This window comes from Heterodontus francisci, chromosome 19, assembly GCF_036365525.1.
Source record: "Heterodontus francisci isolate sHetFra1 chromosome 19, sHetFra1.hap1, whole genome shotgun sequence".
NCBI lineage: Eukaryota > Metazoa > Chordata > Chondrichthyes > Heterodontiformes > Heterodontidae > Heterodontus > Heterodontus francisci.
The window spans coordinates 29661437-29682044 of record NC_090389.1 but is presented as its reverse complement, the minus strand read 5'-3'; the positions used below and the strand labels follow the sequence as shown (position 1 = coordinate 29682044).

At 40.7% G+C, this 20608-nt stretch overlaps 1 protein-coding gene across 1 annotated transcript in view; it reads right to left on the bottom strand.

The window, feature by feature from the left end:
- Nucleotides 1–10311, bottom strand: part of LOC137380333 (protein NEDD1-like) — a 46716-nt gene extending 36405 nt beyond the window's left edge. Inside the window, exons 1-2 of the mRNA XM_068052264.1 lie at nucleotides 10176–10311; nucleotides 3693–3787 (exon numbers count right to left, since the gene is read on the bottom strand). Of these exons, the coding sequence (XP_067908365.1) occupies nucleotides 3693–3787; nucleotides 10176–10311 (231 nt within the window). The remainder of the gene's footprint in view (nucleotides 1–3692; nucleotides 3788–10175) is intronic.
- Between the last annotated feature and the right edge of the window lie 10297 nt (nucleotides 10312–20608).

Genomic DNA, 20608 nt, shown 5'->3' with positions numbered 1-20608 from the left:
ATTCCCACATTGCAACAGTGACTACACTTCTAAAGTACTGCATTGGTTGCCAAGTGCTTTGCGATGACCTATGGTCATGAAAAAATGCCAAATAAATGCAAGTCTTTCTTTTTTTTAAACCTGAAACTGCCTGCAGCTATGTCACCTAGAATATAAATTAGGAAGAGGAGCATGTCGAGGCTAGATCCTTGGGGTCTCTGAGGTAATTGTGTAGGTGCAGGAAGAGAAGCTATTGCTGGAGACTTTCAGGATGCATTTGCATAGGTAAGATTGAAACTACAAAAAACAGGGCTGAACAACAGAACTGGACAATGAAGTATGGCGTGGTTGACTGTATTGAACATTGCAAAGAGATCAAGGCCAAAAACAAGGGATAACATTCTACAAATCGCATTTACATAGGACATCTGTCTTGACTTTAGCCAGGGCAGGCTCGCTGCTACGAACAGGATAAAGCCAAAATAAGCGGATCGAACAGCATGGGCAAGATAAACAAATTACTTCAAACCAAAGATGGCACGAATGTGGAAGATGGTGTGGGGAGATAGGGGATAGACTTTTTTTTTAAATTTACTCATTCATGGGATATGAGCATCACTGGTAAAATCAGCGTTTATTACCCATACCCAATTACCCTCGAGAAGGTGGTAGTGAGCCACTATCTTGAACCCCTGCAGTCCATGTGTAGGTACACCACAATGCTGTTAGGGAGGGAGTTCCAGGATTTTGGCCCAGTGATGAAGGAACGGCGATATATTTCCAAGTCAGAATGGTGTGTGGCTTAAAGGGGAACTTACAGGTGATGTTGTTCCCATGGACCTGCTGCCCTTGTCCTTTTAGGTGATAAAGGTCACGTCTTTGGAAGGTTATTGCAGAGCAATGTGTACCATCTACACGATACAGACACTATGCACTGGTGAGGGATAGGGTGGCGATCAAGCAGGCTGCTTTGTCCTGGATAGTGTTGAGCTTCTTGAGTGTTGCTGCAGCTGCACCCATCTAGCCTGGTGGAGTGTATTCCATCACACTCCTGACTTATGCTTTGTGGATGGTAGACAGGCTTTGGGAAGTTAGGAGGTGAAATCCAGAGAATTCCCAGCTTCTGACCTGATCTTGTAGCCATAATATTTATATGGCTGGTCAGTTCAGTTTCTGTTCAATGGTAACCCCCACCCCACCACCCCCCCCCCTCTCCCAGATGTTGACAGGAACATAGGAAATAGGAGTAGGCCATTCAGCCCCTTGAGCCTACTGCACCATTCAATAAATGTCACACTTTTGCACATTATATTCCATCTGCCATGTTCTTGCCCACTCACTTAGCCTGTCTAAATCCCCTTGAAGTCTCTTTGCATCCTTTTCACAACTGACACTCCCAGCTTTTTTTGTATCATCAGAAAACAAGGAAATATTACATTTGGTCCCCACATCCAAATTGATATAGATTATGAATAGCTGGGGCCCAAGCACTGATCCTTGTGGTACCTCACTAGTCACTGCCTGCCAACCTAAGAATGACCAGTTTATTCCTACTCTCTGCTTTCTGTCCATCAATCCATGCAAGTATATTACCCCCAATCTCATGTATTTTGTTTTCCAACCTCTTGTGTGGGACCTTATCAAAAGCCTTCTGAAAATCCAAATACACCACATCAACTGGTTCCCCTTTATCTATTCTGCTAGTTACATCCTCAAAAAGCTAACCAGTTTATCAAACACAATTTCCCTTTCATAAACCCACGTTGACTCTGCCCAATCCTACCATTACTTTATAAGTGTCCAGTTATCACATCTTTTATAATAAATAGATTCTAGCATTTTCCTACCACTGATGTCAGGCTAACAGGTCTGTAGCTCCCCGTTTTCTTCCCACACTCCTTTCATAAATAGTGGGGTTACATTTGCTAACTTCCAATTTTCAGGATAGTGGGGGATTAAGCAATGCCATTGAACATCAAGGGAAGATGATTCGATCCTCTTTTTTTGGTGAAGGTCATTTGTGTGGCACAAATGTTACTTGCCACTTATCAGCCCAAGCCTGAATATTGTCAAGCTTTTGCTGCACACATGCAGTGTCTGAGGAATTGCGAATGGTACTGAACACTGTGCAATCGTCAGCCGACATCCTCACTTCTGATCTCATCATGAAAGGAAGGTCATTGACGAAGCAGCTAAAGATGGTTGGAGCGAGGATACTACCCTGAGGAACTCCTGCAGTGATGTCCTAGGGCTGAGATGATTGACCTCCAACAACCACAACAATCATCCATTGTACTAGGTATAACTCCAACTTGTGTAGTGTTTCCTCCCCGATTCTCACTGACTACAATTTTGCAAGGGCTCCTTGATGCCACACTCAGCCAATGCTGCCTTGATATAAAGGGCAGTCACACTCACCTTACCTTATGAATTCAGCTCTTATCTCCATGTTTGGACCAAGATAGCAATGAGGTCTGGAGCCAAGTGACCCTGGTGGAACCCAAATTGAGCATTGGTGAGCAGGTTATTGTTGAGTAAGTGCTGCTCGATAGCACTGTTGATGACACCTTCCATTACTTTGCTGATGATTGAGAGCAGACTGATGAGGCAGTAACTGGCCAGATTGGATTTGTCCTGCTTTTTGTGGACAGGATTTACCTGGGCAATTTTCCACATTGCCAGGTAGATTCCAGTGTTGTAGCTTTACCAAAACAGCTTGTCTATGGCTGCAGCTAGTTCTGGAGCAGAAATCCTCTGTACCAAAGTTGGACTGTTCCATAGCCTTTGCTGTATTCAGTTGTTTATTGATTTCACATGGAGTGAATCAAATTGGCTGAAGACGGGAACCTCAGGAGGAGGCAAAGATGGATCATTCACTTGGCCCTTCTGGCAGAAGATGGCTGCAAATGCTTCAGCCTTTGAAATAGCAATTAGGAAGCAGGATATTTTTTGGTAAAGCAGCAAATTGAGTCACAAAAAATAATAGCGCACTTTTTAAGAAAATATTTAGGATGTATCAGTTGGAGCACGGTATTACCATCTTCCCACACTCCCCGCTCCCCCCATCTATCCTATTGATTATGTTGCTATAAAAGAAATTGCCATTTGTTGTTAAAATCTGTATCCTTCTTGGATCGATTTGAGGATATCACCATCTCAAGCTTCAGACTGTTGGCAGGCTCAGGGAAACTCCCCAGGTTGACTTTATTTTTGTTTTGAGCTAACTCATTCACTGAAAGACTGAAATTACAATAAAGTTACTCTGACATCAGAAATAGCTTAATTATAATACAAGCCTTATAAAAAAAAACACATTACAAGTTAAAAATGTTTCAGCCTTTCATCTGTTCATCCTATGCCCACTATTCCCTTGGGTCTATTTATCCATTAACTTAAAATTTTCTAAATAACGTACTCTATTCTATCTAACCTAACTACAACACCCCCTCCATGTTCTTACTTCTAATCAAGTCTTTTGCTTACCACTTCACCATCCCATTTTCGAAGCGGAAGAAAGTTTGCAAAGGCAATTGATTTTTTTTAAAACTCCAAAGGCCTCCTTTTCAACGAATCAACTGGTACTAGAGGGCAGTCACTATCTACTGAAGGAGACCAGTAAAATTGTTGAAAGGGGATTTTTTTTTTCTTTTTGCCTTCCTTTGAAAATTACCACATTAGTAAATAAGTATACGATGAAAGACTGTTCACTGTACCTGTTCTGCAAAACTCCAAAGATGTACCGGCTTCGTTTTACAGATAGACACAGAAATCCTATCTCCTCCGCTAGCAGCACTCACTAGGAACTGATGTCTTACTAGTTAAAGAATAACAGGTCACCAAAACAGCTCAATTATAGCATTGGGCTGCATTTGATTCAAGCATATATGCAGGAATATTAAATACAACTTTCTTCCTTTCAATCACGCGTTTTATGTTTTTTTGGTTGGAAGACGACAGGTATTCAAATTTGTTTCCATTTGGTATGATAGATCAGTTTTATAGTCTGGGCTTTCTTCCAACTCTTTTGCTCTGCACTTACATTAGAAGAGAATCTTCTATAAACTGAGTTTCCTATGAAAATTTGCACCTTAAAGGATTGTCGAGAAGAACACCCCGAGGGGCTAACAATTTCCCTCATATATGGCGTTTCACACACCAGGCCAAGAAGCCCACTATGTTCTCCTGTCTAACCAGAAATTCAGTTAATGATCAGATTTTTTTTTTTTAAAAACAAGCACGCAGTTTCACACAAGCTAATAGTACAATATTTGCACAATATATAAACGGTTTCAAAACAGTAGCTTGACAAAGTATCTGATGACTATGTGGGAAAATAGTCACACAAAACCCATGAGTACCTGATAATTGTGCTATAAATCAAAGAACTAGAAACTATAGAACAGACCATTCATTATATTGCTTAAGCTTACTTTGATGTAAAGGCAGACCCACTTCATATTCAGTTCGCTTTCGGGATATACTAGCATTGAAACCACATCCTCCTCAGTTCCCACATATGTACTAATGCTTTCAAACAATGCAAAACCTGAACTCCTCTTGCAACAGTGCTCCCTTGGTTTTGCTCATTGCATGTTTGAGTATGCAATGTCTTGGAACAGAAAAGTACAATGGAATGCATAATGAATTATACCACTGTTAAAATGCAGTCATGTTTAACTTGCCTTTAAGGCCACAAGATGTAATGGCACAATTAAAGGACCTATTCTCAAGTATATTATAGGTCAGACTGGCTTCTTTCTTTAAAAGAGACATCAGGCCTGATTTCAACTATGGGTTGGATTTTGTGCTGCAGGCAGGACTCCCAGTGCCAGGCTGTCCCTTTTTGTGCACCCTCCCACCCCCAGAGCGATCTTCCAATCTTTTTGAATCAAAAGTTTTATACATTGGACCAATCGGCAAAAGGAATCTGGAGAAGAGTTCATGCATTGGAGACAGTTTCTTAGAACAAAACGCCATTTAACCACCCAGGGAAGAGACTATTTCAGATCTTGTTTTGTGTAATTAGACAGGGTTAATTTTAATCTCACAATAAAGGATCTACTAGGAAAGTGATCACAATATAATAAATTTCACTGACGTACATAAGTCTGAAACCAGAGTATTAGACTTAAATAAAGCCAATCACACAGCAACTTGATTAAGGTTGATTGGGGAATTAGATTAAATGGTATTACAGTAGATCAGCAATGACAAACATTTGAAGAAATAATTCATAATTCTCAATATATATTCCATTCAGAAATAAAAACTCCACAGGACAAATTATCCATCCATGGTTAACTAAAGAGATTAAGGATAGTGTTAGATTAAGAGGTTTATAATATTGGGAAGAGTAGAAAGCCTGGGGAATGGGAATATTTTAGAAACCAAAGGATGAACAAAAAAATTGATAGAGGGATAAAGTAGAATATGACAGTAAACTAGCAACTTGTAAGAGCTTCTACTACGTAAAAAGGTGGAGAGTATCAAAAATAAACATGGCTCCCTTAAAGGTGGAAACAGCAGAAAATATAATGAGGAATAAGGAAAAGGTATAGATGCTAAACAAATATTTTGTGTCTGTCACAGTAGAAGTCAAAATAAAAGTGGGGAATTCATGGGTCTAACAAGAGTGAAGAACTTAAAGTAATCTATAAGAGTAAAGGAAAAGTATGAAGAAATTAATGAGTCTAAAAGCTGACAATTCCCCAGGTCCTGATGGCCTACATCCTAGGGTACTAAAAGAGGTGGCTGCAGAAATAGCGACTGCATAGGTTGTGATCTTCCAAAATTCCCTAGATCTGGAACTGTCCTAGTGGATTGGAAGGAAGCTAATGTAACACCGCTATTTAAAAAAGAGAAAAAACAGGGAACTACAGGCCTGTTAGCCTGACATCCGGCGCCAGGCAAATGCTGGATTCCATTATTGAGGAAGTGGTGGCAGGGCACTTTGTCAAATCATATTATGATTTTCTAAGTCAACATGGTTTTATGAAAGAGAAATTGTGTTTGGCACATTTATTAAAGTATTTAAGAATGCAACTAGCAGGGTAGATAAAGGGAACCAGTAGATGTAGCAGGTTTGGATTTTCAAAAGGCATTCGATAAGCTGCAACATGAAAGGTTGTTGCACAAGATAAGGGCTTATGGGGGTGGGCATAGTATATTAGCATGGATGGAGGATTGGTTAAAGGACAGAAAACAATGAGTAGGAATAAACAAGTCATTTTCAGGTTGGCAGGCAGTTACTAGTAGGGTGCCACAAGAATCAGTGCTGGGGCCTCAGGTATTTACAATCTACATTAATAACTCCGATGAAAAGACGGAGTCTAACGTATCAAAGTTTGCTGACAATACAAAGCTATGTGGGAAAGTAAACTGAGGAGGGTACAGTGTACAAAGGGATATAGATAGGTTAAGTGAGTGGGCAAGGTGACGAATGGCATATAATGTTGGAAAATGTGAGGTTTTTCACTTTAGTAGGAAGAATAGAGAAACAGATTTATAAAAGAAAAATGGTGAGAAACTGTTAAATGTTGGTGTTCAGAGGGATAGGAGTGTCCTTGTACAAGCAACAAAGTTAACATGCAGGTACAGCCAGCAATTAGGAAGGCAAACAGTAGGTTGGCCTTTATTGCCAGGGGATGGGAGTGCAACAATAAGGAAGTCATGCTGAAATTGTACAGGGCTTTAGTGAGATCACACCTGCCGTACTGTGTAATTTTGGTCTCCATACTGAAGATATACATGCTTTAGAAGGGGTGGAACAAATCTTCACTAGTTTGATGCTTGGGATGAGAAGGCAGTTCTATGGAGGACAAATTGAGTAAAATTAGCCTGTACCCTTTGGAGTTTAGAAGAGTGAGACTTTCTCATTGAAACATACAAGAAAGAGGTCCATTAAATCCAGCCCACTGAGTACAATGCTATATTTCCTGATTGCTGCACAGCTGAATCCAAGACAGTATGGTACAGCACATTTCAATGTAGAAGGCAACACCAGTACCACACCATGGCAAGAATTGGGTATTACACATTAATAAATCTACAACACAAGCCTGTTATCTTACTGCACTTTATTTCTGTAGTGCAAGCCCAAAGAATTACTGCAGTTTAAATAAAGAAATAGGCTCCTTTTACTATAGGAGTATAACAAAGATTACAGAGTTCTTATTTTAGGATTTAATCAAATGATGAAATAAAAACATAACTTGATCAAGGTTTAAAGCAACCTTATGCACAAATGATTCGGCAGCAATACGCACAACAGGATAATACCAGGCATGAGAAAATATAGTTATGAGGAGGGACTATTTCCATTGAAGCAGAGGAGTTAAGTGTAGATTTTAAAGAGGTACTTAAAGTGATGAAGAGCTGTGACAGGAAATAGCATTTTTCCTATTCATGCTATGGTGGGAAAGGCAGTGACAATGGGACATCAATTTAAAATGTTGATTGTGAAGAGGGAGCATGGGAATTTTTTTTAAGAAAGTTAAGAGCATGGAATGCTTTAACCTAGGTGATACCATCGAGGTGGGATGCAGTTAATTCAGTCTCATTACTCCACAGGTCACAGCATATTATTAAAGTTTCCCACCTATTGGAAATTAGCCAAATTAAACACTATTAACCCTCAGAATAAAACATGTCAAACTAGGTATCTTTAAACAACAACAAATTAACTATTTACTAATAAACTAAATCTTAAACAATACTGAGATAAATCTTTGTCTGAAAAGACTTTATAACTTCTTATTCCTCCTAACCCTCATACAGACACACAAACATTCAAAAACCAACAGTTAACCAGTTCTGAAATGACGGTTTAGATTCGAGCTGTTTCTGAGGAATAATAAAACAACTGGGTTGGAAGTCTTGGTGGGTTACGTTCCCGGTTCAGTGAGGTGTCCCAGAATCGAATAGTCTGATGCCACTGCAAGTCTCCAGGCAAGTTTGATGCACAGTCTGTAATGGATAGGCATTCGCGGCACTTCAGCTGCAGTAGGTGTCACACAGATCTTTCAACAAGTATAACAGATCTATTTAGATTTTGAAGTAGCAGTCTATCAGTAGAAACTTGACTGAGTTTCCAGAACTTCCAGAAACACAAAAGACAACAGAAAGTCACTCCCGAGGCAGAGACTGGAAGTAAAACAAAATTTGCTACCTCCAATAATACACAAATTCCTTTCCAGGGGTCTTCTTTAGGCAAAAGACAGCCTGTAGGCCAATGTAGTTTTTGCTGAGAGAGACAAATCCTTCCTTCCTTCAGGGATAGCACGCTTCGCTGGTCTACCAGATCAAACTGGTTCTAGACAGTCTTTACACAGTCAAACTGATACAATACAGCATGTGATCTCTCTCTCTTTGCTGTGGCTTAGGAAACAGGCTTGCAGCTTGCACACACTGTCTTCAGAGATTAAACCTCTTTCAGTCTTAAAGGCATACAGACCCCTTTAGTTTTTAAACAAACAAAACACTCCCATGACAATAGGAAGTAGTTGAGACAGAGACCATCTTGTGAAGCAGAAGATAATATACGGCTCAGAGGTTAACACAGGCATAATTTCAGGAAAGCAGATGGGCTCAATGGCCTCTGCTGTGCCGTGAACTTCTATGATTCGAATTCTATTTTACTGACAGTCAGCTGGTGCAATGTGGATACTGATTATATGAATGTAGATATATGTTTTTACATTACATGATACAGAACAGCTAACATAGCAGAATTTGTTTAAACGGTGTTCTCACAAATCCCATCTTTGCCCTCCAATGACCTGGATAACATCAGAGGGCATTATAAAGACAGACACATAATTATTAAATAGCTCATTGGATAATATGGAGATCAAAGTCTTGTTGGTTGGAACAGACAGGCTTTTAAAACAGTCTTTTGAGCACAGCAGGAGGAAGTGTAAGAGAAGGAAATTACTGCAGTATAAATAACAAAAGTAGGTCCTTTTTACTATACAGCATAACAGATTTGTATGACAGACGATGACTCGGGAAAAGCAAAGGATAGGGGATGGTAGAGCATGAAGTATGATCTAGGAGTCATAAAACATGTAATAAAGTTGAATCAAATAGAATAAAATTGAGGTACAAAGTTTCATTTAGTAGGAATGTGACTCCCTTCAAGAGCAGGTGGGATGAACAAGCTTGGATAAGCCATGCTTGTGATTTCACACTATAAATCCAAGACATGGAGCTCATAGGTACTGCTTTGTATGAAGTTTTAAAATTAATATTTTGAAGCAAAATACTAAATGAAGTTAATTGACAGAAATACTACTGTCTTCAGTTTATGAATCTTAAATGGATAAAGATGAATTAAGCCAACATTAACTGTGCAGATATTGCTAACTTACATAGTAAAACTAAGGGAATATCTATAAATGCTTCCACTGTATTACAATTTTAACTTAGTTGAAGTCATAGTCGCTTATCACCATCAAAATTTCTATCCTAGAAAACCTAGGTGAGATTAGAAAATTAATGGCAAAGCTTTCAAACTATCTTGCATATGTCATATCATCACACTGCTTTCAAAGATGGTGCTGAATATTGTGAGCTGCTCCTGGAGAATTGGGACACTACTTTTTTTCAAATGAAAAACAGTCCAAGACAAGATACTAACAGCTTTACTATACAGGAAAACAAGAAAGAGAAACACCTTTACAAAAAAGCAAGCAGTAAACCATTCTACTACTAACAAGGCTCTTCCAGGCCCAATTGAACAACGAGAAGTTCAGTTATGGCTTTGTATTTTCCCAGTATTTGGCTTGACCATTTTCTCTAAATTTGCTGTTTTGCACTGCAGGAAGATTCACATCTGTCTGATATATTTGCTTAGCTTCTCTTTCTGACAACGTCTGACTTTCTGCACGGGTAACATTTTTCTTTTCTCCCTCTGCTAAACATCCCTTCCTATGTTGAAGGGATTGGTTCATGCCAGGTATATGATTTCAAGAGTCAGCAGCCTCACCAATGCTCTTTCATGTGCGAGCTTAAGCTCTTGTTGTGTTTTACCAAATTCCTAAGAAGCTTAATAGAAATTGAAAATGAAGAATTGCAAAGATCATACATTTTATAGTTTTGATCTTAAGCTGTATTCTGAGTTCACTTCAGTGTAACAGTCCTGACATTCAGCTATTACTTATTGGCATAACATTGTTAGTACTTATGCAGAAGGATATTATTGGAACTCCAACAAAGGGAAGACACTTCATGCTCAGAGGCGTGAGGGTTAAAGCGTGCCTCTGGGTAGAACAGCAGTAAGTTCCAGATCTGGATACAATCTCCTGCTGATACCAGCTTCAGGGTTTCCTCCATGATCCTATAAAACACTATTTAAAAAAATCACCAATTCATTGAAGCAATCTTGATATCAAGCAATGTCCACAGTCAACCGATAGTGTATATACATTGAAAAATGTTTCAGGAAGAAGCTCTCTAATTCCAGCTGCAGCTCGCAATGATGTAGAAACTATGTCACTTACCTTGAGGGACGGTTCTTTCAGCACAGGATGCACATCTCAACTGTGCAGGTTTTATAAAGTTCCAATTTGCAATAGTCAATTACAGCTCTTGTTAAATTCCATTTTGGAGTACTGCATTCACATCTGGGCATCGCACCCCAGCAAGGATATACTGGACTTGGTGGGGGTGCAGTGCAGATTCATCAGAATGATACCACGACTGAAAGGGCTAAATTATGAAGACAGATTGCACTGACTTGTACTCCCTTGAGCATAGAAGATTAAGGGGTGGTCTAATTGAGGTGTTTAAGATGATTTAAAAGGAATTGATCAGATAGATAAATAAACTGTTTCCTTTGGTGGGAGATACCAAAACAACGGAACATAACCTTAACGTTAGAGCTAGGCCATTCAGGAGTAATGTCAGTAATCATTTCTTCCCATAAAGGGTACTGGAATTTTAGAACACTCTCACCCATTGAACAGTTAAGGCTTGGTCAATTGAAAATTTCAAAATTCAGATGAATAGATTTTTTGCATCAAGGGTTTCAGTCAATGTAGGTAAATGGAATTAAGATATAGATCAGCCATGATCTAACTGAATGGCAGAACAGGCTCAAGGGGATGAATAGCCTACTCCTCTTCCTATGAATGTTACCTTCCTGAATAGTCTGCATGAACCTTCTTCAGCGAATGAGAAAGAAAAAAAACACTCCTCCAGCCTAAATTGGGATCAGCATTTCAGCAACAAAACAAAATAGCCATTTTTGTCACATCAGAGATAAGGGGCCAAAATTGCTACCTTTCTGGTGCATATCATTTTATTTACCTTGCAGCTTTGACCTCGATTGCAGGACTACTTTAGGCAATGAAGTGAAATGGACCACCAAACTCTTTTTCTACCAGGTTACCCCTATGTTGTAATAATAGTCAACACTTCTTGCTCTCAATGAAATGCTATGGGAGATGCAGAATTGAGTTGTGTCCTCCCACAATTAGCAAAAAAACATCTGTATTCTTCAATTCATGACCTATTGTAGATTATCCATCTTACGAGTTCAAGAACTGACAGATATTCTCAGCAATAAGAGCCAGAATCTAACAGTATTACATTTCAGGCTCCAGGAACTCCACCAACTGATTTGTGAGGTCGCATTAAATCAGTAACGTCTACACCCATAGAAAAAAGCCATGCAATATTCAGACACTGACTTCAAAAACCAGTAAACAATGTTCAATATTGAGTTAATTTCTTTGGAATTATAGAGCATGGAACAAGAAAAATGTATTTCTTTCTATGTTGTGGTTGTACAATTAGTTTTACCATGGACTCTACCAAACCCTTTTAATCTCCCAAGGGAAGGTTTGATAAAGTATCCAAAAATCCGTCAAAAAACCATAGTACTTACATTATTCATTCTTTACTACTTGCCTTTCACATCATGTCACTTCCAAGGTATCAGCCATCATCTTCAAAATATTTTTTTGATTATCTTTACTTACCTTTGTAACTCAAATCAATCTCACTCTTAACCAAATTTTCATCCATCTTTTAAGGGCACAAGAAATAGGAGTAGCAGTAGCCCATTCAGTTCTTTAAGCCTCACAATCACTAGGATCATGGTTGATCTATCTCAGCTCCACCTTCCCAAACTATCCCCATATCCCTCAATTCCCTTAGAATCCAAAATTCTGTCAATGTCTTACAGGAATATAATTAACAACTCAGCATGCACAGCTCTCTGGTAGGGAATACCAAAGATCCATAATCCTTTGAGTGAAGAAATTTCCCATCTCAATCAAAAACAACTGACCCCACATTCTGAGACTGTAACCCTCCCCCACCCAGCATCTACCCTGTCAAGTCCCTTAAGAATTTTAAATCTTTCAACAGGATCACCTCTCATCCTTCTAAATTCCAGGGAATATAACTCTCCCCTCCCTGATGCCCCACAACGTCTACAACTTAGATTTTTGAATGGCATTAACACAGCACTAACTGTTTAGCTAGAAGTTCATTCAACATATCACTTTGTAAGGGAAAAATGGTATTTTAAATTTAAGACGGGTTAATTTCATTCTGGTTTGTAATTCTGTGCTTAATAGTCCGAATTCAATAACTTCTCATCCAACTATACCAGTGGAAAAAAAACAAAGTTAAACTTTAAAAACTTAAATTTTGCAAAGCAATCATACACAATGTACACAAAGTATTCTGAACTCTAAATCTGCCATTGCATCCATTATGGTTGTCATTTTCCCTGCATCACTTGATTCTCCCCACCACCAATTTCTTTCCCTCCCCAGGATGCCATTTTATTACTCTGGTTGTCAATCTTAATATTCATGCATTCTCTAAACATAAAAAACACAATGTGACAGATTCACTCGAAAACTTTGAAGTTTTCAAGCCTGTGTGTAGGGCCCCAAAGGTGACATTCTCTCCCTCTAGCCAAGATTTTAAATCCAGGTTAAAAAATCTAAACACCGGGGGAAGCAAAAGTATTAAAACTCTGAATGAAACAATTAAATTAAATTTTTAGAAAACTGACTCAAAAACAATCTTTCAGTCCACTCCACAAAAAAAAGTCAGAAAAATAGATTGAATTTTTAACCGGTCTTTTGGGAATAATTTACTAACATTTAACGAAACAGTTCTAAAAGTACTGAAACATCACAAAACAAACGTTCTTGTGCAAATTTCGAACAATTAAATGGGAACTTTGCGTTAAAATTTACCGACACGCGTAAAGGAGCGATTTTCCTCAGTTTACTTGACAGTTTCTTTCTTTCGCGCACACTTTACTCGATTGCAGCTCGAACGTTTCCAAAGTAGCACTCGGAAATTTTCTGCTGTTGGTTTGGAAGGGAAGTGGGTCAAAAATTCCGCTGGTAAGAACTATTCTTGAAAGAGGGGAGGCCGAACCGTCAATGCTTGAACCTCGGGCAGTGGCTCAGATGGACAATACTCACCACACCCATTACCACCTCAAGCCCAGACCTCTCATCCGCCTCTATCACATGAAACAATGGATGGCCAACCTTGCAGAAGCTCACACCCCCTTCAGTCATGAGATCAAAATGAAAAAGACAAAGTAAGAAAAAAAAGGGTCAAACTTTTATTTCCCGTTCAGTATACTTACCAGGTTGTTGATAAGGAGCTGGCCCCTTATTACTGTCAATAAAGGAAGCAAGATTCTTGAGTGACCTAGTTCAGTCAGGATTAATGGGGAAGGGGTAGGGTTGCCAACCCTTAAGAATTGCCCTGGAATCTCCAGGAATTGAAGGTTGATTTGCAGGACACTACTGCCAGGAGCCCAAGAGGAAAAATCATGGGTTGAAAAAAATGCTTTTCATTTTCTTCGAACACTTATTTATTCAGTTATGAAAATTACTTTGAGTGGCAAAGAAAGGCTGTTTGACATGGTGGATGGGGGGGGTTGTGATTAAAGGCAAGGAGTCATGTAATGGAACCTCGAGGGATATATCCAACCAGAGTTAGTATCCCTAGGATGAAGGTGCATTTATGGGTAATTCTGTGGGCATTCTGTTCTGCATGCAGTTCGTTTGGAAGAGGAGGCATGCTGTACAGATGTGTTTGCATGTTATGCTCCATCCAAAAACATTCTTATGCCACCACACATGTACAGCTCAAAGTTTTGTATCATGTCTGTAGACACCTGCCTGTGCAGGCTATGATCCCCAAAGGGTGCCATCACAGACTTCTGTACACCACTGCAACAAGACTTGCAAACCAATTTCAGCACCATGACAACTCTGTCAGGGGCTGTCAAGGCTTCAGCAGCATTGGACTCTGTGTGCAGGTTCCTGCCAACCAAGTGCAGAATATCACTGTCATGTCTCCCAGAGATAGTGAGAAATTATTTTCAAAATATTATTCACATGACATATTTGAAGATTTCCCACTACTGGTGTGCTGACTTGTTAATTTTCCTGCCTGAGTCAGATTTTTTCTTATGTTGCTGAATGTCTTCTATTTCCAGTCAGCACCCTTATCTTTGACTCTACAGTGATTGTTATACACATTTCCTGTTGTGTGCTCCTATACAAATTACCCTACATTTGTTCACATTTAAATCTATCTACATAATTAATATCATAATCTTAGCCTATCCATATAATTAGTCCAAGTGTAATCTATAACCAAACTCTATTACCAGCCTAAAAAGGTTCTTGTTCAATATTACTACAACATATTCAGAAATATTGTGAACAGCAGGGATCCCACAGCAGATTCCAGTAGAAAGCCATTGATTACTGTTCCCCCTCCCCCAGAGTATTTTCCACTTGCGCCTTCTGTTTCGAAACCAAATCTCAATATTCCTGAACAAATTGATAAGAATTCTATAAGCTTTAACTGTTCTCAATAGTCTTACTTTGTCAAACACCTTGTTGAAAATTAAAGTAAACTGCATCTACTGAATTACCCTCATCTACTAATGGATCCACAATGCATTTACACTGCCTGAACTGGAGTATTGTATTAAATTCTGAACACCAGACTTTCAGAAGCACATGAAGGCTTTGGAGAGGATACAGAAGAGATTTACTACAATGGTTCCAGGGATGAGGGATCAGAAGTTCTGATGAAGGGTCACTGACCTGAAACGTTAACTCTGCTTCTTTCTCCAGATGCTGCCAGATCTGCTGAGTATTTCCAGCATTTCTTGTTTGTGTTTCAGATTAAAAGTTAGTCTGGAAGGCAGAGCAAATATAGACCTGTTAAGGCACAAGAGAATAATGCAAGGTTGGATTGCATCTATTTTAATGCAAGGAGTCTTACTAGTAAGGCAGATGAATTGAGGGCGTTGAGTAACACATGGGAATATGATATTATTGCTAGTACAGAGACATGGTTTTAGATTTAGATTTTTTTTTAGATTTAGAGATACAGCACTGAAACAGGCCCTTCAGCCCACCGAGTCTGTGCTGACCATTAACCACCCATTTATACTAATCCTACACTAACCCCATATTCCTACCACATCCTCACCTGTCCCTATATTCCCCTACCACCTACCTATACTAGGGGCAATTTATAATGGCCAATTTACCTATCAACCTGCAAGTCTTGTGGGAGGAAACCGGAGCACCCGGAGGAAACTCACGCAGACACAGGGAGAACTTACAAACTCCACACAGGCAGTACCCAGAATTGAACCCGGGTCGCTGGAGCTGTGAGGCTGCGGTGCTACCCACTGCACCACTGTGAGGGAAGGGCAGGACTGGCAGCTCAATATTCCAGGGTATAGTATTTTCAGGCGGGGTGGGGGGGATGTGTAAAAGAGGAGGTGGCATTGCACTATTGATCAAGGAGTCAATTACTGCAGTAAGGAGGGATGATATCTTAGAAGGTTCCTCAAATGAGGCCATATGGGTAGAATTTAAAAACAAAAAGTGGGTAATCATTTGGCTGGGAGTGTACTACAGGCCTCCAAACAGTCAGGGAGAGATAGAGAAGCAGATATGTAGGCAAATCTCAGAGAGGTGTAAAAATAATAGGGTAATAATAGTAGGGGATTTCAACTTGCCCAATATTAGCTGGGATAGTCATGGTGCAAAAGACTTAAAGGGGGCAGAATTCTTAAAGTGTATACAGGAGAGCTTTTTGAGCCAGCATGTAGAAAGTCCTACAAGAGAAGGGGCGGTACTGGACCTGGTCCTAGGGAATGAAGCCGGATAAGTGCTGGAAGTGTCAGTGGGGGAGCATTTCGGGGATAGTGACCATAACTCTGTAAGATTTAAGGTAGTTATAGAAAAGGACAAAGATGGACCGGAAATAAAGGTACTGAAATGGGGGAAGGCCGATTTCAATATGATAAAACAGGATCTGGCCAAAGAGGACTGGGAGCAGCAACTTGTAGGAAAGTCTACATCAGACCAGTGGGAGTCATTCAAAAAGGAAATACTGAGAGTTCAGAGCCAACATGTTCCCGTAAGGGTGAAGGGTAGGACCAACAAGTCCAGGGAACCCTGGATGTCAAGGGATATAGAGGATTGGATAAGGAAAAAAAAGGAGGCTTATGACAGATTCAGAGGGCTGAAAACAGCGGAGCCCTAGAGGGGTATAGAAAGTGTAGGGGGGTACTTAAAAAAGTAATTAGGAGAACTAAGAGGGGACATGAAAAAACACTGGCGGGCAAGATAAAGGAAAATGCCAAGATGTTTTATAAGTATATTAAGGGCAAGAGGATAACCACGGAAAGAGTAGGGCCCATTAGGGACCAAAGTGGCAATCTGTGTGTGGAGCCGGAGAACATAGGTGAGGTTTTAAATGATTACTTTTCATCTGTGTTCACTATGGAGAAGGATGATGTAGGTGTAGGGATCGGGGGGGGGGGGGGGGATTGTGATATACTTGAACAAATTAGCATTGAAAGGGAGGAGGTATTAGCGGTTTTAGTGGGCTTAAAAGTAGATAAATCCCCAGGCCCAGATGAGATGTATTCCAGGCTGCTATGTGAGGAAAGGGAGGCGATTGTAGGGGCTATGTGGCCTTTCTGGCCACAGGAGAAATGCCAGAGGACTAGAGGACAGCGAATGTGGTACCATTATTCAAGAAGGATAGCAGGGATAAACCAGGTAATTATAGGCCAGTGAGTCTAACATCAGTAGTAGGGAAACTATTGGAAAAAATTCTGAGGGAAAGGATTAATCTCCACTTGGAAAGATAGGGATTAATCAAGGATAGTCAGTGTGGCTTTGTCAGGGGGAGATCATGTCTAACAAACTTGATTGAAGTTTCTGAGGAGGTGACTGGATGTGTAGCTGAGGGTAAAGCAATTGATGTAATCTACATGGACTTCAGTAAGGCTTTTGATAAGGTCCTGTATGGGAGCTTGGTTAAGAAGGTAAGAGCCCATGGGATCCAGGACAATTTGTCAAATTGGATCCAAAATTGGCTTAGTGGCAGGAGGAAGAGGGTGATGTTTGAGGGTTGTTTTTGCGATTGGAAGCCTGTGACCAGTGGGGTACCGCAGGGATTGGTGCTGCGACCCTTGCTGTTTGTAGTGTACATTAATGATTTAGATGTGAATATAGGAGGTATGATCAGTAAGTTCACAGATGACATGAAAATTGTTGGTGTCATAAATAGAGTGGAGGATAGCCTTAGATTACAGGACGATATAGATGGGCAGAGCAGTGGCAAATATAATTTAATCCTGAGAAGTGTTGCATTTTTTATTTAGAGATACAGCACTGAAACAGACTGTGTCAACCAACAACCACCCATTTATACTAAGTCTGCAGTAATCCCATATTCCCTACCACCTACACTAGGGGCAGTTTACAATGGCCAATTTACCTATCAACCTGCAAGTCTTTGGCTGTGGGAGGAAACTGGAGTACCCGGCGAAAACCCACGAGGTCACAGGGAGAACTTGCAAACTCCGCACAGACAGTACCCAGAATCAAACCAATGCCCCCGGTGAGGCATGCCCCTACTTACCTTCCTTCCTCGATCCATGGTGTCAGCTGGGCTGCAGTCCCAGCAGTGGCCACTGCTCCCGGTGGCGCTGCTGAGACTAAGAGCTGCCGGCCCGCTGATTGGCCGGCAGCTCACTGAGGCGGGACCTCCTTCCTCAAGTGGGTGGAAGTCCCACCTTGGGACAATTAAAGCCCGGGGACCAGTAAAATACGGGACAGATCCCCGGGCTAGGCGGAAGCGGGTTCTCCACCGACTTTCACATCCATCCACATTAAAATTCTGGCCAATATCCCCTTCTTTGGCTCAGTGTCAGTTTCTGTCTAATGACACTCCTGTGAAGTGCCTTGTAACTTTTTACTTGTTTATTGCAAGTTGTTAGAGTGAGATGCTCTTTTTTGAATATTGGAGCTACACTGAATATTGGAGTAGTACTCAGGAACTAATTCAATATTTATGGAACTCTGAGAAATATTGATTAAATCATCAAATATTTTCCTCAATTTTTTGAGAATTTCCATCTGGCCCAGGAATTTTTGAATATTTAACCCTTCTGGTTCCTTCTTAACACCTCTTTTACTAATTTCTATATGTATTATGAATTGTTTACTCCACATACAATGACTGGAATTTGTCTACAGTCCTCTTCAAAATGCATGTAAGGAATCCATTCACATATCTGCCTTCTGATAATCTGCAACAGTTTTACCAATTGACCCTTTAATGAATCTGCCTGTTCTTTGAACTTCCTTCTACTATTAACATAAATGTAAAATGTCTTTGGTTTCATCTCTATTGGTACCTTCTGAAAAGTATTTCTATTTCTCGCATTCTTTTCCCTTTTGTATAAATGCCAGACTGGCTGTTTTGATTCCTTGTATCTTTTAAAATATTGTTGCTTCTTTTGCATGTTTCTTCCAGCATCCTTATCAATTCACTATGGTGTAGGCCTTGCTATATATTTTAAGTAACATTTACTTTTTCCCCATCCTATATCACAGCCTTAAAGATACTGGGCCAGAATGTGCATAAAGAGTAACAGTGAGGCTGACAGCACTTCTATTGTTATGGATTAAATTGGGCAGCAATTTCTGGAGTCTGCATATACGCAGTTAAATGTGGAAATCTGGAAGTTCCTGTCCGATGTGCCATTTTCCTCCATAAGCTGCACTACACTGGTACCTCACAGATAGATTTGGCATTAAAATTCATATAAGGGCATGATGTTATCCAATAGTTACCCACTAATCAAACCAGAAAAGGTAGGGCTGTGGAATACAGGCTCAAGTGAATTTTTCATGATGTGATATGTCTGAATTACTGCCAAAGAACCACTCAGAAGTTTCATTCCATCAGATGTTAGTGTTGGGGATATTTTAAAAAACTGAGATAATTTTTTTTACTTTATATGTCTCTTTTCCCTCTCGCTCTTTCTTTCCCTCTTTATTTTTCTGTACACGATTTTACATTGTACTCAATATTGTAATTTATACCTCCTAGTTTTAGACCCTGCAGACTTGATTTTTAGGTCCCACCGGGGCCGGGATAGGAAGCGGGCGGAGCTAAAAATAGCCCTGCCAGATCGCATGCTAGTTCCCCGGCTCGATCCTGCCCCAGGCCATTCTTGCAGTGGTGGTATGGGGGGTGCGGGGAGGGGGTGTTTGGCAGGCCTACCTGCCCACATGCGACGGATAGCTGACACAGCTCATTAAGGGCCATTTAAAGCCAATTAAAGGAGGCCAACTGGGATTTTCCTGTCAGCCGCCAGTTTCCCACAGGTGCCGGGGACCAGTTTGAGTGCTGGGAGGCAGCCTCCCAGAGGCAGACCAGCAGTCAGCACTCCATGCAAATCTAGAGGCCCACCCTCCCTGCCCGGGTACTGCAGCAGTTGCAGGCCTCCCTGTAGAGCGGCTCCCCTCGTCCCACGCACAATGGTGGCCTGGCTGCAAAACTCATTTTTTAATTCAAATATAAAAAATTTGGGGAAAGGGTACCTTCATTTTGAAGTGCCCTCTCACTCACTTACCTGCTGCTCCTTTCAAACTGGAAGGCATCCGGCCCTCCAGCTTCAAGAGCTCACCCACTGTCCAAATTGGAAGCCTTTTGGTGAAGATCAAGTGCAGTATCTGTTCTCACCTGGCAGGGGAGAAACCATGATCAGTGGCTTTTGATCCTGGGTATGCTTTGAGTAAAATGGCTTTAACCAATCTTCGAGCTTCAGGCCAGGGAGTGCGCAACACCATTCGGGTGGTGGTGAAGGGCAAGGAAGGAGATGCACCGGTTGATCACACCTTCTTCATCAAGAAAATCCTCATCGATTGCTGTGGATTCCAAGCTACTGACATCTTCTGCCTGCAGGACTTCCCCAGCAGTGGATATTTCGACGTGACGTTTAAGAATGTGGCGGGATGCAACAAGTTTTCCTGAAGGTGTTCAAGAAGAAAGGGAACCTGGCACCGCTGTCCATCCTCGAAGCGGAGCCACTCTTCACGCTGTGACCGGGTGATGACAATTCACCTCTACAACTCCCATGTTCCTGTGGTGGATGTACTCACCTTTCTCGCCAGGTACGTCAAGGTGGCCGGCGGCAGCACTGATGTCAAGGACCCCTTTGGGATTTGGACCAGCAAGTGGCAGGTCAAGGTGACCTTGAAGGTCGATGCCAATGGAGCCATCATCCACCCTCCCTCCAGCTTCGCTATTG